At 51.1% G+C, this 12459-nt stretch overlaps 1 protein-coding gene across 2 annotated transcripts; it reads left to right on the forward strand.

The window, feature by feature from the left end:
* Positions 1-188: 188 nt before the first annotated feature.
* On the forward strand, positions 189-11963 carry DDX39B (DExD-box helicase 39B). Of its 2 annotated transcripts, none has more exons than XM_080937570.1 (11): positions 189-324; positions 1574-1912; positions 2503-2630; positions 2841-2933; positions 5668-5851; positions 7588-7706; positions 9862-9993; positions 11095-11204; positions 11296-11440; positions 11534-11681; positions 11757-11963. In XM_080937570.1, exons 2-11 carry the CDS (start codon positions 1702-1704, stop codon positions 11771-11773), a joined length of 1287 nt encoding a protein of 428 aa, XP_080793696.1. In that variant the 5' UTR covers positions 189-324; positions 1574-1701; the 3' UTR covers positions 11774-11963. The 2 variants fall into 2 exon arrangements, with proteins under 2 accessions (XP_080793696.1, XP_080793697.1); XM_080937571.1 differs by lacking the exon at positions 189-324 and adding an exon at positions 337-486.
* The last annotated feature ends 496 nt before the right edge of the window (positions 11964-12459 follow it).

The raw sequence follows: 12459 nt of genomic DNA on the forward strand, positions 1-12459 counted from the left end.
TGGCAAACAAAAGGAAAGCCGACCGTCGGAGGGTGTGCAGAAGCGTAGAAGAACAAAATGGAGAGATCTGCAAGGAAAGATGAGAGCTTCCTGTCGCGCTCTTGCTACAGGCGACGGGATGCGGCGTCAGAAGCTAAATTTCAAGTGGGCATTCTGCAAAGCAGGCCGAGGAGCGCGCGCAGCAAGAGGCCGGCTTCCGGCACCCCGCGCATGCGCCCTGGCGTCCGGGAAGGCGGGAGGCCGGGGCGATTCTGGAACCGGAAGTGGAGGCAGCTTCCCGCCTCCGTCCCTGTTGCTGCCGCCATACACGCTCGCAGTGCTTAGGTAAGCTTGGCCTTGTGCACCATCCGCCGCCATCTGTTCCTCCCGTGGCTCGTCCCGCCGCGCGGGCCCCTGATACCCGGTGCCGGGCGGGCGCTGTGGCCGCCGGCGCGTAGGCGGGCGCTCAGCTCCATTGTTTTCGTCCCTTTCTGAGAGCAAATCTTGGTGAGGAGCTGGGAGACAACGGGGGAGGATCCAAAATGGTGGCCTCGGCCGCCATTGTGTTTCCTCGTTTCCTGGATGTTCCAGTGGGTCCTTTGCCCACTCAGGCCCCGGCGGCCGGAGGCGGCGCCAGGAGGAGGGCGGGGCCCCTCGCTTCTCCCCTCCGGGCGTTTTCTTGGTCGTCCCGGGATGGGAAGGATCCTGCTTCGGGGCCCATTCAATCTGACCCCTGCTCACGTCCCTTATTTGGAACTCTGTAAATGGCTATCGCCGTGCATGACCAATGGTGTCGCGCAGTTGTGGGGATGCTTTCCGAGCGCACCGCGAGGCGTTCGCTTCTAAGACCACTCGGCGCGTACCCTTAAGCCTGCCTGGTTCTCAGCTGTGACCTTAATTCCTTAATGTGACATTTTGAATTGATTTTGGCAGCGCTGGGCCGATCCTTGCGGCGTTGCTAAGCAAGCACTATTATTTAACTGCGTACACCCAGCATTTTCAAAAAGAAAAAAAATTTTTTTAATGCAGCCATTCATACCCCTGCACCTACTGTTTAGTTACCATAGCGCCTTCCCCTCTCCTTCCTTCCCGCTTCTGCTTCCCCCCGGTACTGGGAATCACGGGTGTGCGCCGCCGGGACGGGCACTCCGCTGTTTCTGATCAGGTGAATAGCGGCAGCCACATGATGTTTGCATTTGGGAAGTGAGCGCTCTGCGCCGTGCTGACCCTTATCTATCACCCTTGACTGATGGCTGACGTTGGGGACCAGCACCGGGAGGTGACAAAAGCACAGTCTCTGTCTTCTCTGGTCCTTTGTATCTCTACCCTCGAGCGAGGCGTTTAGTCAGGCTTATCTTGGAGTTGGCTCCTGCCTGTCACAGTGTGACCCTAAATCTGGTTGGCGGTTGAGACCACTCTCCTTCTCCAGTCTCCGGCGTTCCGTTTTTATGTCGTGTGTGTCTCTTATTCTTCTTTCGGGACAAAGGTTTCACAGTTCAGGGAAAGTGGGAAATGTGTAGGGATGGAGGAGAAGGGTCGAGTCCGGTCATTACTGATGAGTTTTTCCGGTTTTTTTGTTTGTCCTCTCTCCCAGCTCTTCTGTCGGAAATTGGTGTCTTTTCCCCTTGCTGTTCTTCAACCCCTCTTTCTTTCCCCTTGCTTCCTCACCTGCTCTGGGACATCTAACTCAGAGGCCTCCCTTCTCCCCCTGCCGGCCCAATTATGGCAGAGAACGATGTGGACAATGAGCTCTTGGACTATGAAGACGATGAGGTGGAGACAGCTGCTGGGGCAGATGGGACCGAAGCTCCCGCCAAGAAAGACGTCAAGGGCTCCTACGTCTCCATCCACAGCTCCGGCTTTCGAGATTTCCTACTTAAGCCGGAGCTGCTCCGGGCCATCGTTGACTGTGGCTTTGAGCATCCATCAGAGGGTATATTTTATTATTGGGTTAGAGACTTTAAAAAACGAGGTTCATGTCTCATAGGATTGGGATTTATTTAGGATAGGTCAAGCTCTGAGAATGTGCCCAAAATGGTTGCTGTAGAAGGGGCCTTTGTTTTCCATTAGACAGAGCACTGCCATTTGCTTTGTGCCTGGTTTTTGGTCCCTCCCCCCTTTTGGTTTTCATCTTTTTTGACTATTGGACCCTCAGAGAGGGCCTGGACCGTTAGTTCCCTTTTTTTCAGGCCAGGCCAACTGTGGTGTCTGGAAACCTTAAAGATGCTGGCTTCTGCATCAGGTACCTTTTGTTCAAGGTTGCAGGGTTACATGACCCAAAAGCACAGCAACCTATGTAGGAGAAATGGTCTGTGGCAGTTGGTATAGTGAAAACAAGGCTAGCCAGGAACGTTGAAGGTGAGCCCTTGGTCCGTTCAGGTGGGTTAGTAGCACTGGGGAGCTGGGGTGTGGGTGAGCGATGGGGGAGTCAGAGAAAGGATGGGGTGACAAGGTAAAACCTGACGCATCAGCTGAGAAGAAAGGGGTTGCCGTGGTGTAAAACTCTCTCCTTTTCCCTTCTAGTCCAGCATGAATGCATCCCTCAGGCCATTCTGGGGATGGATGTCCTGTGCCAGGCCAAGTCAGGCATGGGAAAAACGGCAGTGTTTGTCCTGGCCACACTGCAACAGCTGGAGCCAGTTACTGGGCAGGTATGTTGGGGCAGTGCTGGATAGGGTGTTGAGGTCAAGTCACAGGAGGCTGTGGCTACGTGTGCTCTCAGAGCTGGTCTCTGGCAGTTCAGGGGCAGTGTTCTGTAGCAGCAGGGGCATAATGGTTTAACAAAACTGACACCAACAAGTTGCCAGATGCTGTTGTGACGAGGGGCTAACTTTGCTGTGTCTCCATTTGCTCCCTCAAAGGTGTCAGTGCTGGTGATGTGTCACACTAGGGAACTGGCTTTTCAGATCAGCAAGGAATATGAGCGCTTCTCAAAGTATATGCCGAATGTGAAGGTAAGGAGGGTAAAGAAGCCTGGGTCAGGGAGGCTGTGAGGAGGCGGAGGCACTGGGACCTTGTGGGCCAACAGTTGGCTGTAGGAGGCCCTGTCCTGCAGGCTGGGGCTGCGTGCTGTCAGGGCCAGGCCCTTCTGCATTTCCTGAGAGTTCATAGCTTTAGGTGGTGCCACTGTAACACTTTAGTTATTTGGTTTTGGATTTACACATTACATTCTAGAGCCTTGAGCTACTAAGTCTGGATTGTCTCTTAACCAAGGTCAAGGTATCCTGGTAGGCCTTGACCCTGAGGCTCCTGCCACTGGTTCCTGAGTTGGTACAGGCTTTTGCCACCTGGCTTGGCCAGAGCCTCTTTTCTCCTGTACATTGCTGGGTAGATTGCTTGAGCGTTAGGGAGTGTATGTGGTGAGAGAAAGCTAGACGCTCTTAAAACAGCTCTGGTGTGGACTTACCGCTAAAACATTTAGTGCTTTCTTGGGGTTATAACATGTGGCCAGTGTCTTCTATGAAGGAATGTGGCTTGGCCTCATACTTGGCATCCTTAATGGAACTTTGAGGTTATGTATTCCCATGCCTTGGTGTGTGTGGCCTGCTGTGTGTGAAAGTTCTCGTAACCTGGCCCTGTGAGTGGAGGGATGTGTGCAGGCTTCCTGTTCTGGTTAGGGTGGGGGTCCTTGGGTCACTTTATTTTTTAACAGATAATGTAGTTTTGCTTGGTTGAGGCAGCATGTCACTATGGACAGGTGCTGTCACCGTGCTTGAGTGCAGGAGTTATGGGTGTGCTGTCACCTCTGACTCAACTCACTATGTTTTAAAGGAACTTGCAATTTTGAGGCAGAACCCTAAACTGAAAGTAATTTTTTAAAAATCTAAGTGAGGATTAGAGAACTGGCTCAGGTGAAAGTGTTTGCTGCACAAGCCTGAATATGACTTGCGTCCTCCCTCAGAGCCATGTAAAGTGCAAGGAGAGAACAAGATCCACAGAGTCCCTTTGACCCTGACTTCACTCCCCCATACCCCACCCCCACACACCATGTCTACATGATAGTCCTTAAGATATTGTTACATATACAACACATGTGTGTTCGTAACATGTATACACACACACACACACACACACACCACTACAGGGTTTTCCTGTGTAGTCCTGGCTGTTCTGGAACTTGCTTGGTACACTGGGCTGACCTCCAAGTCAGCTTGCCGCCTTCTGCCTCTACTGTGATTAAAGGCCTGTGTCACCATCTCCACAACCATTTCCAGCACACATGACAGATTTTAAAAACGGAATTCTGGAAGAAGAAAAAAAGGAAAGGCAGTGTTCAAAATGCTTAAGGAATCCAGAAATCTTGTGATCTCTGAGGCTTCCATTGCTCTGCATGTCCAAGCATTAGACATTGTTTTCTTAACCTGTCCATATGCATTACTGGCTTCTTTGTGAAACCTTTTAGCATCTTTTTTCTCTTCTGGGATTTTGAAAATAGCTTGTGATCTGGAGGCATTGTCTATGTCTGTGCTTCAGTTTGTGCGTCTGCCTCTGGTGTATGTAGTTGTCATATGATACCAAGAAACGAATAGACTGAGTTCTCTGGCCGAACAGTCCTTTCTGGGTGAATCTAATAGTTGGAAACTGAAGCTGTCCCAGAGGCTCCTTCCTATAACATACCCAGGGCTTGGAGGTTGAGGTTGGAATTTGTTGGAGTTGAAGGCCCTGAGCTAATGTCTCAACAGAAGGGGAGAATTGCAAACCATATACCAGGGAGCTGCAGTCCTCTGTAGGTCCCACAACACCCTTGTGCTGCTCAAAATGCTCTGAGGTTTGGGATCAAGTATGAGGCTCAGTATGCAGAGCGCTGGACCACCCCACCCTGTCAGTTACCACCTTGGTTCTGCAACAAAGTATCCTCTAGGGGGCTGTCTAGGTTAAGTTTAGCTTGCTTTCTCCTTAGTATTTATAACAGACCAAAACTTATATCTAAAAGCTTAATTGACACACTGTAAAACATTTTGGGAAGGAATGCTCCTGTATGCCACATTTTAACCGTTTGTGATTCTGGATTGAGAAGGGGAAGAACTTTACCATAGAGTAAGCGGTCTGGTTATTTCTTTCCCCTTGACATTAAACAAGTCCACCTGTTACCTGATGTAGTGTCATTGCATACACACTCACCTGGTTTACACATGGTGTGACTTTTATCTCAGGCACTCAGGAAACAAAGGCTCCAGGCCAGCTAGACCGTCTAAATGGCAGTTCATTAGGGAAAGCTGGGTGGTAGATTGTTTGGCACCTCACGCTTCCTTGGTGGCGTCTTGCTTTCTTCATTTGTGTAAGGAAGCTGTGGCTGTAGAGTCACATGTGCCTCCTTGTGTAGACTAGCTAGGGCTGTGTAGATTGATCAGAGTTTGAGTGGAGACAGGGAAGCTGAGTGTTCATCAGCTCCATTCCCCCTTAGCCCTGTGGTGGTGAGCAAGTTGCTTTGTTTCTTACTGGAGGCACATGAGTCACTGCAGGCCTGAAAGCTAATAGTTGGTTTATAGTCAACTATAGATGGACACACTGGTATTGGCACGGTTGCCCATTGCCTTTAATCTGCACTTGGACGACTCACAGGCTGATCTACAAAGTGAGTTCTGGGCCAGCCAGGGCTGTACAGTGAGGTCTTGTCTCAAACAAAGGGATGAGGAGAGAATGGGAACTCTGGGAGACTGGAACGTTTTCCTTCTTGTTGGTTGACAGGTGGCAGTGTTTTTTGGTGGTCTGTCTATCAAGAAGGATGAAGAGGTGCTGAAGAAGAACTGCCCACACATTGTTGTGGGGACTCCTGGCCGAATTCTAGCCCTGGCTCGAAATAAGAGCCTGAACCTCAAACACATTAAACACTTTATCTTGGACGAATGTGACAAGATGCTTGAACAGCTCGGTGAGTGGCTGTGCCCAGGCCTCAGCTCAGATGGTTTGGGAGCTGCCCTTTGGAGCCAAATGATGTATATTTGACACAGGAGCACTGTGTGCAAGGACGACCCTTATCTATCACCCATGACTGATGGCTCTTCCCCTGCTGCCGTGCAGTGATGCCGTGTGCTCAGCCGTGTGCTCAGCCGTGTGCGCTCCTTTCTGTAGCAGGGAACGGAATGTGCTGATATACAAGTCATGACCACCACCCTCTCCTTAGGACGGACATGAACTGGGTGTCACACTAGAGCGTCAGATGGCTGCCCTTATATTCCAGTGTAACACGTGTGGTCAGGACTCATAGATGTGCAGGTTTCTGGAGTTAATTTCTGGAATTCATCTGGTAAATGTTTACAGGAGATCATGTGTTCTGGTATTGTAGTGTGCCAGGTGGGGTTAGAAGAAATTTTTCATTAAGAGTTTCATTGGGGAGGGCTGGAGAGATGGCTCATTAGTTAAGAGCACTGGCTGCTCTTGCAGAGGTCCGGGGCTTCATTCCCAGCATCCATAACCAACTATATATAGCTTTAGTTTCCAGGGGTACCTGAAACCCTCTTCTGGCTTTTTTGAGCACTAGGCACGTACCTGTTACTTAGATGTACATGCAAGTTAAAATACCTACCTACATAATGTAAATTTAAAAAAATTGGAGCTGCAGGTGCTGATTTTGGCATATGCCTTTAATCCAAACAGTTTAAGAGTCTAAGGCAGGGTGAGTCTCTGAGTTGGGGGCCCATCTGGTCTAGAGAGTCAGTTCGAGGACATCCAAGACTACACAGAGAAGCCTTTTTTTAAAAAGGGCTTAATATACCTTTAATCCCATGGGCTACATAGTGAGCCCCTATCTTTAAGGGGGTGATTGCTTTTGGTGAGTTGGGAGAATAGAAAAGAGTGTAGCTCTAGAAAGAAGTCTTTCCAAATGGCCTTTGGCTGTCCCACGATGGCACACTAATTATGGCATTAGGCCATATCTGTCTGGCTGAACAGGGTGTAAGCTAGAGGTGAAGGTAGCACAGTGTAGTCGGAGAGTAAGTGACGCTTCTTGGGCACTGGGAAGGACCTTCAGAGAGATGTGTAGTATGTGTTGTCTTGGAGACAATGTGTATTTATTGGTTTTACCGTGTAGCTGTGGTTAGCCTGGAACTTGTTATGTTAGAGACCAGGCTGGCCTCAAACTCAGAGATCTGCCTCTACCTCCTGAGTTCTGAGCTGTAAGCTTATTATTTTTAAGTGTATGTGTGCGTGCACACTTGTGCCCATGGAGGACAGAGGCACTGAATCTCTGGAGCTAAGTTACAGGCAGTTGTAGGAGCTGGGAACCTAATGTAGGTCTTCTAGAAGAGCAGCGAGTGCCCTTAACTGCTGGGCCTCTGTCGCCTCATACTCCATGTTTACGGGCTGCTGTTCCCTGAGCCTCTGGTGAGCTTTGTTTCCATTTTGTAAATTGGGACTATAGGTTTAGTCGTATTGAACACAGGAGTGGAACTTGACCTCAAGGCTTTCTAAGTGCACTGCTTTTTCCATGTTGTTACTAGTATACGCAGCTCCTGGTCCTCTAGCCAGGGCCTCCTAAGTGCTGGGCTTACAGGCATGTGCCACAAAGCCTGAGATAATGGAAACGCCACATCTCTGCAGTGACTTCTCTGTTTGGTTGGCCTCGTTAGGCTTAAGTCATAGACTTGTTTTCTTTTAATTTTTTTTCAGACATGCGTCGGGATGTCCAGGAAATCTTTCGCATGACCCCCCATGAGAAGCAGGTCATGATGTTCAGTGCAACCTTGAGCAAAGAGATCCGCCCAGTCTGCCGCAAGTTCATGCAAGATGTAAATACCCTTCTACCTTCTCTCCCTCCACTCCCCGCCCACTGCCTCCTCCCCCTCCTCGCCCTCTTCCTCCAGACTCCCTTGTCCTTCAAGCACCAAGAAGGGAGCTTGTGCCCGTCTGGGAGCAACAACTCCTTGAAGAAAAACACAGAGGCAGAGACAGTTAGCATAGGGTCTGCGCGTGCCAGGGAAACTCCGGAAGACTTGGTCGGGCTAACGTGAGAGCGGGTAGTGTTTGACATTTTTTAATCACGACATTTTTGAACCTCTTCTCCCTTTGGGGGTAGGGCAAAATTTTGTGCCCTATCACCCTCCCATCGTCTCCTACACACTCCTTTCAGCCACACACACTCCAGGTGGCGTGGAGCATTCAGCTGGAGCCTCTGCTCACCGAAACTCGTTCACCTCAGTGGCAGGAGAGAGAGAGAGAGAGAGAGGGACAGTCAGGTACAGGGCCTATCGAGAAGAAGAACAAACAAACAGCACCATGAATTGGCCCCTCCCAACCTCCAGGAGCGGGGGGCCTTTGGCACCTCAGCCCCCAGTCCCCTCCTCCTTCCTGCCCACACCTCCTTGCACGCATCGGAGCCCTGGTTGGTGTGAGCTGGCAGCAGAGAAGCACTGAGGCGCGGCGGCAGCGCAGACCTGCGAGCGTGGATGGCAGCAGCGGAGGCCACGGGAGCCTGACCAGGATGCTGAGGACCAATCCAGCCTCTTTTTCTGTTCCCGGTTTTTTCCTGAACCTAATGTGCTGTACCCCATTTCCCCATACTTGTTGGGGGAGGGGTGTTCTGAGGGGGGGGTGGATTTTTTCTTTTTTAAAACGAGGGTTATGGGAACATTGGATGGGAAACTACTGACGAGACCAAGTGGGTGTCAGAGCCAAGACTGAGCAGTCGGTCCTTCCTCTGCCTGGGCCCTTCCCTTGAGAAATGGCTTTCTCTTGGGCTGGGCTTAGGACAGAATTAGGAGGTAGCTGTGGGCCTTATTTGAGGAGCCTGTCTTCTGGAAGAGGTTTCTGTGACCCTGCCTTGGTCACTGGCTCTATGTAAACTCTCAGCACAGTGTGGAGAGTAGGAAAAGTCCAGCCTGGTGTTAACTTTCTATCTCAATAGTTATGCTCCTTCCTTCCCTTCAAGGGTTAGGGGTGGGTACTCTTATTTTTATTTTTTATAAAATGTAAGGCGATTTCCTTCCCATTGCCCTTTTTTCACCTTTGATGCTAAAACAACTTTGTATTAGAACTTTAGAACTGAGGAGAAAAAATGCAGCCAAACTATGAATCTCAGCTTCAGGGAAGAAGGGAGTGGAGAAAGAGAGAGAAGCCATGCCGTTTAGTTGAAGAAAGCAGGCAGGCTCAGTGATGGAGGTCTGAGGGCATCTGTGGTTGGGGGACTCAGAGGATCAGGTCAGGAAGAGCTGCTTAGGATGTTGCCTGGTACCAGGAGAGAGAAGAGAGGAGAGGGCAAAGTTATGCTGAGTTAGATAGAACTCAGCTGGCCTGGTCTGGCTGTGTCAGGTGTGGGTGAGGGAAGCTGCAGTTTTGTTGTTGTCTGGGGCCATTTGTCCCCATCCCCCAATGTAGATGGCTTTGACTGAACTCAGAGGCCATTTTCTCCAGGTCTGACCTGGTAGCTCAGAGCAGGGTGTCTCTCACCTTGAGAAGTGTTTGCTCTTCAATGACATTTTAGAGAATGTGCTCCAAAGCCTGGCTATTAAATGGCTTTTTGATGGTGTCCAGTGCTACATTCTGGTCTTGAGGACATTTATTAAAGTTCAGAGAGGACAGCTGAGTGGGGCAGTTGTCCCTGTCCTGTCCTAGTGACATCACTGCCTCTCCTATGTGTTCTGGCCATACTCTCCCCTTGAGCACCATGCCCCGTTAGCTTTCCTCTGCCCCTCTACCTGGCAGCAGCACCTTGCCCTGTGCAGAGCTCCCATCTAACCCTTGTCAGTTCAACTGATGTGGATGCTACCAGGTCTAGCTGGAAAGAAACCTCAGCGCAGAGTGTTCTTTGTGGTGGGGAGGGGTTTTCAGTCTCCGCTCTCCTCCCCATCCTTCCATGGGGTGTATTGGAGATCAGCGTCCTCCACCCCCCCAGGTTTAACCCCCCCACTCTGCCCTCCTCCTGCCCCCACCCCTCCTCCCCCTCAGCCTATGGAGATCTTCGTGGATGACGAGACCAAGTTGACGCTGCACGGGTTGCAGCAGTACTACGTGAAACTGAAGGACAACGAGAAGAATCGGAAGCTCTTTGACCTTCTCGATGTCCTCGAGTTCAACCAGGTCAGTGTCGAGGGTCTGTGGGCGTGAGCACTGTGAGGCTCCAGCTGTGGCAGCAGCCTGTGTACAGTGGCCTGTGATTGACGGGCCGTGTAGGTGAAGAGGTGAAACGGTGGAGCAAGTCCGAAGTGGGAAGATGGAGTTGGGTAAGAGCTGAGGTGGAGACTTGACGAGTTCCTTCAGTAAGTGGAAAAGAGCTTTGCAGGCACCTGGCCCTCAGAACGTGGCAGCCTGTGCTAGGCCGGCTGTGGAGCTGTGGGGCTCTGGTTGGAAGAGGATCATTTGGTTTTCTAGACTGGTTTTCATTCTTAAGGTGTTCAGGAGGTGGCCTTGTGTGTGCTGGCTTGAGGTCTCACGTCCATGCAGCTCAGAGCCAGATGCTGGGAACTTAGGCCTAGATGTACGTGCCGTCAGGTTACATGCCATCAGGTTGAGAGCAGGCAAAGAAGTTTGTGTAGGGATAGTTGAGTTGGAATTAGGGACTGAGGGACTCTTAGAAGTTTTGGCAGATTTGGGAGGTGTCCGCACACGCCTTTAAATCCAGCATTCAGGAGGCAGAGGCAGGACAGCCAGGACCACAGAGAGAAGTGCTACCTGTAAAACAATACAGATCCAGACAGGATGTGTACATACATCTTTAACCCAAATTATTAGAGATAGGTTTGGGGCCAGCCTGGTCTACACAGTGTTTCAGGACAACTAGGGCGATAGAGAAGCCCTGTCTCAGTCTCTGCTCTTGGAGAGGACGCACATTCGGTCCATAGCACCATCTTGAAGGTGCGCCTGCATACACCTGGCATACGTTCACAGAACCACATGTGCATACATTTTAAAACTTCAAAAGTGACATTTCTGGGTCTGGGCAAGTGGCTCAGAGGTTAAGGACACTTGTATTCTTCCAGGAGTTCCCAAGTTCAATGGTCAATGCCCACGTTACTCCCAATCATTTGTAATTACAGTTGGTGGAAGAGGGTCCAGTGTCCTCTGCTGGCCCTCCACAGGCACTAGGCACACATGCACAAATGTGTGCAGGCAAAACCCGTACACCTGAACTTAAACGTGATTGTGGAAGCTGGCACACAGGTCACACCCGCACTCCCTCAGGTGGTGATCTTCGTGAAGTCTGTGCAGCGCTGCATCGCCTTGGCCCAGCTTCTAGTGGAGCAGAACTTCCCAGCCATTGCCATCCACCGTGGGATGCCCCAGGAGGAAAGGTGTGTGTGTCCCCGTCTGTCTGTCTGTCCTGAGGAGGAAGCGGTGTGGAGAGAAGGGCGTCTCAACCCTGTCATTTACTCTCTCACAAAGGCTCTCTCGGTATCAGCAGTTCAAGGATTTTCAGCGGAGGATTCTTGTGGCTACCAACCTGTTTGGCCGAGGCATGGACATTGAGCGTGTGAACATTGCTTTCAACTACGACATGCCCGAGGACTCGGACACCTACCTGCACAGGGTAAGCTGCCACCTCACCCCACTTCCTCTGTGTGTGCTGTGCCCTTTCTCTGTCTCCCCTATGAGGCTTGCAGTCTCTCCCTTCTCCTTCCAGGTGGCCAGAGCGGGCCGGTTTGGCACCAAGGGCTTGGCCATCACGTTCGTGTCAGATGAGAACGACGCCAAGATCCTGAATGACGTGCAGGACCGTTTTGAGGTGAACATCAGCGAGCTGCCCGACGAGATCGACATTTCCTCCTACAGTGAGTGCCGCCCTCCTGTGCGTGTGCCTGTTCCCATTGTGTCCTCTGTCACTGCCACTGACGCTTGTTCTTCAGTTGAACAGACGCGGTAGAGGAGTCACCCACCCTGGACTTGGCAGTCTGTAGAAGAGGACACGGGGATCGGGGAGGAAACACTAGTGTCCCACCCCTGACACCTCGGCCCACACCATGCTTCTGCGTCACCACCACTCCTAAACCTAGTCCTGATTTATCAGAGTCGTTTGTTTGTTTGTTTTTGTTTTTTAACAAAACTAAGAATGAAACAGCTGCGTCTGTGGTGTCTGTGAGTGCTTCTGTTAGGGCTCGACCAGCATCCCTCTGAGGGCTGTGATAAGGGCTGTGACCTGAGGCTGTGGCTCCACAGCTGCCTTCCTGGTTTCATTCACTTTCTAAAGTGGCTGTGGATGGTGAGGCTGGGACACGGCTGGGACTGGGAGGGAAAGGCAAGCTCCATGTCCTGACAGCTCATTTTCCGCCGGATTTCTCATATGAGGGCCTGTGCTTCCAAGGCATCCTGTAAGCGGGACTGGTAGAACCCATCCAAGCATGCTCGTGAACACACATCTGCCAGCTTAACGGTGTCAAGAGGCTGGAGTACCTGGGTGGCATTAAAGACCATGTCGGCTGTGAGGAGGGGTCCGGCCTGGCTTCCCCTTCTATTTTGGTCTGACACTGAGGTCATTCATGAAGCCCAGGGGCTCATCCAAGTCTGTGTCTGTTAGGCAGGCCTGTTCTGTGCTTATCTTGGGGTTCTCCC

The sequence above is a fragment of the Micromys minutus genome, assembly GCF_963924665.1.
Source record: "Micromys minutus genome assembly, chromosome: 25".
Classification (NCBI taxonomy): Eukaryota; Metazoa; Chordata; class Mammalia; order Rodentia; family Muridae; genus Micromys; species Micromys minutus.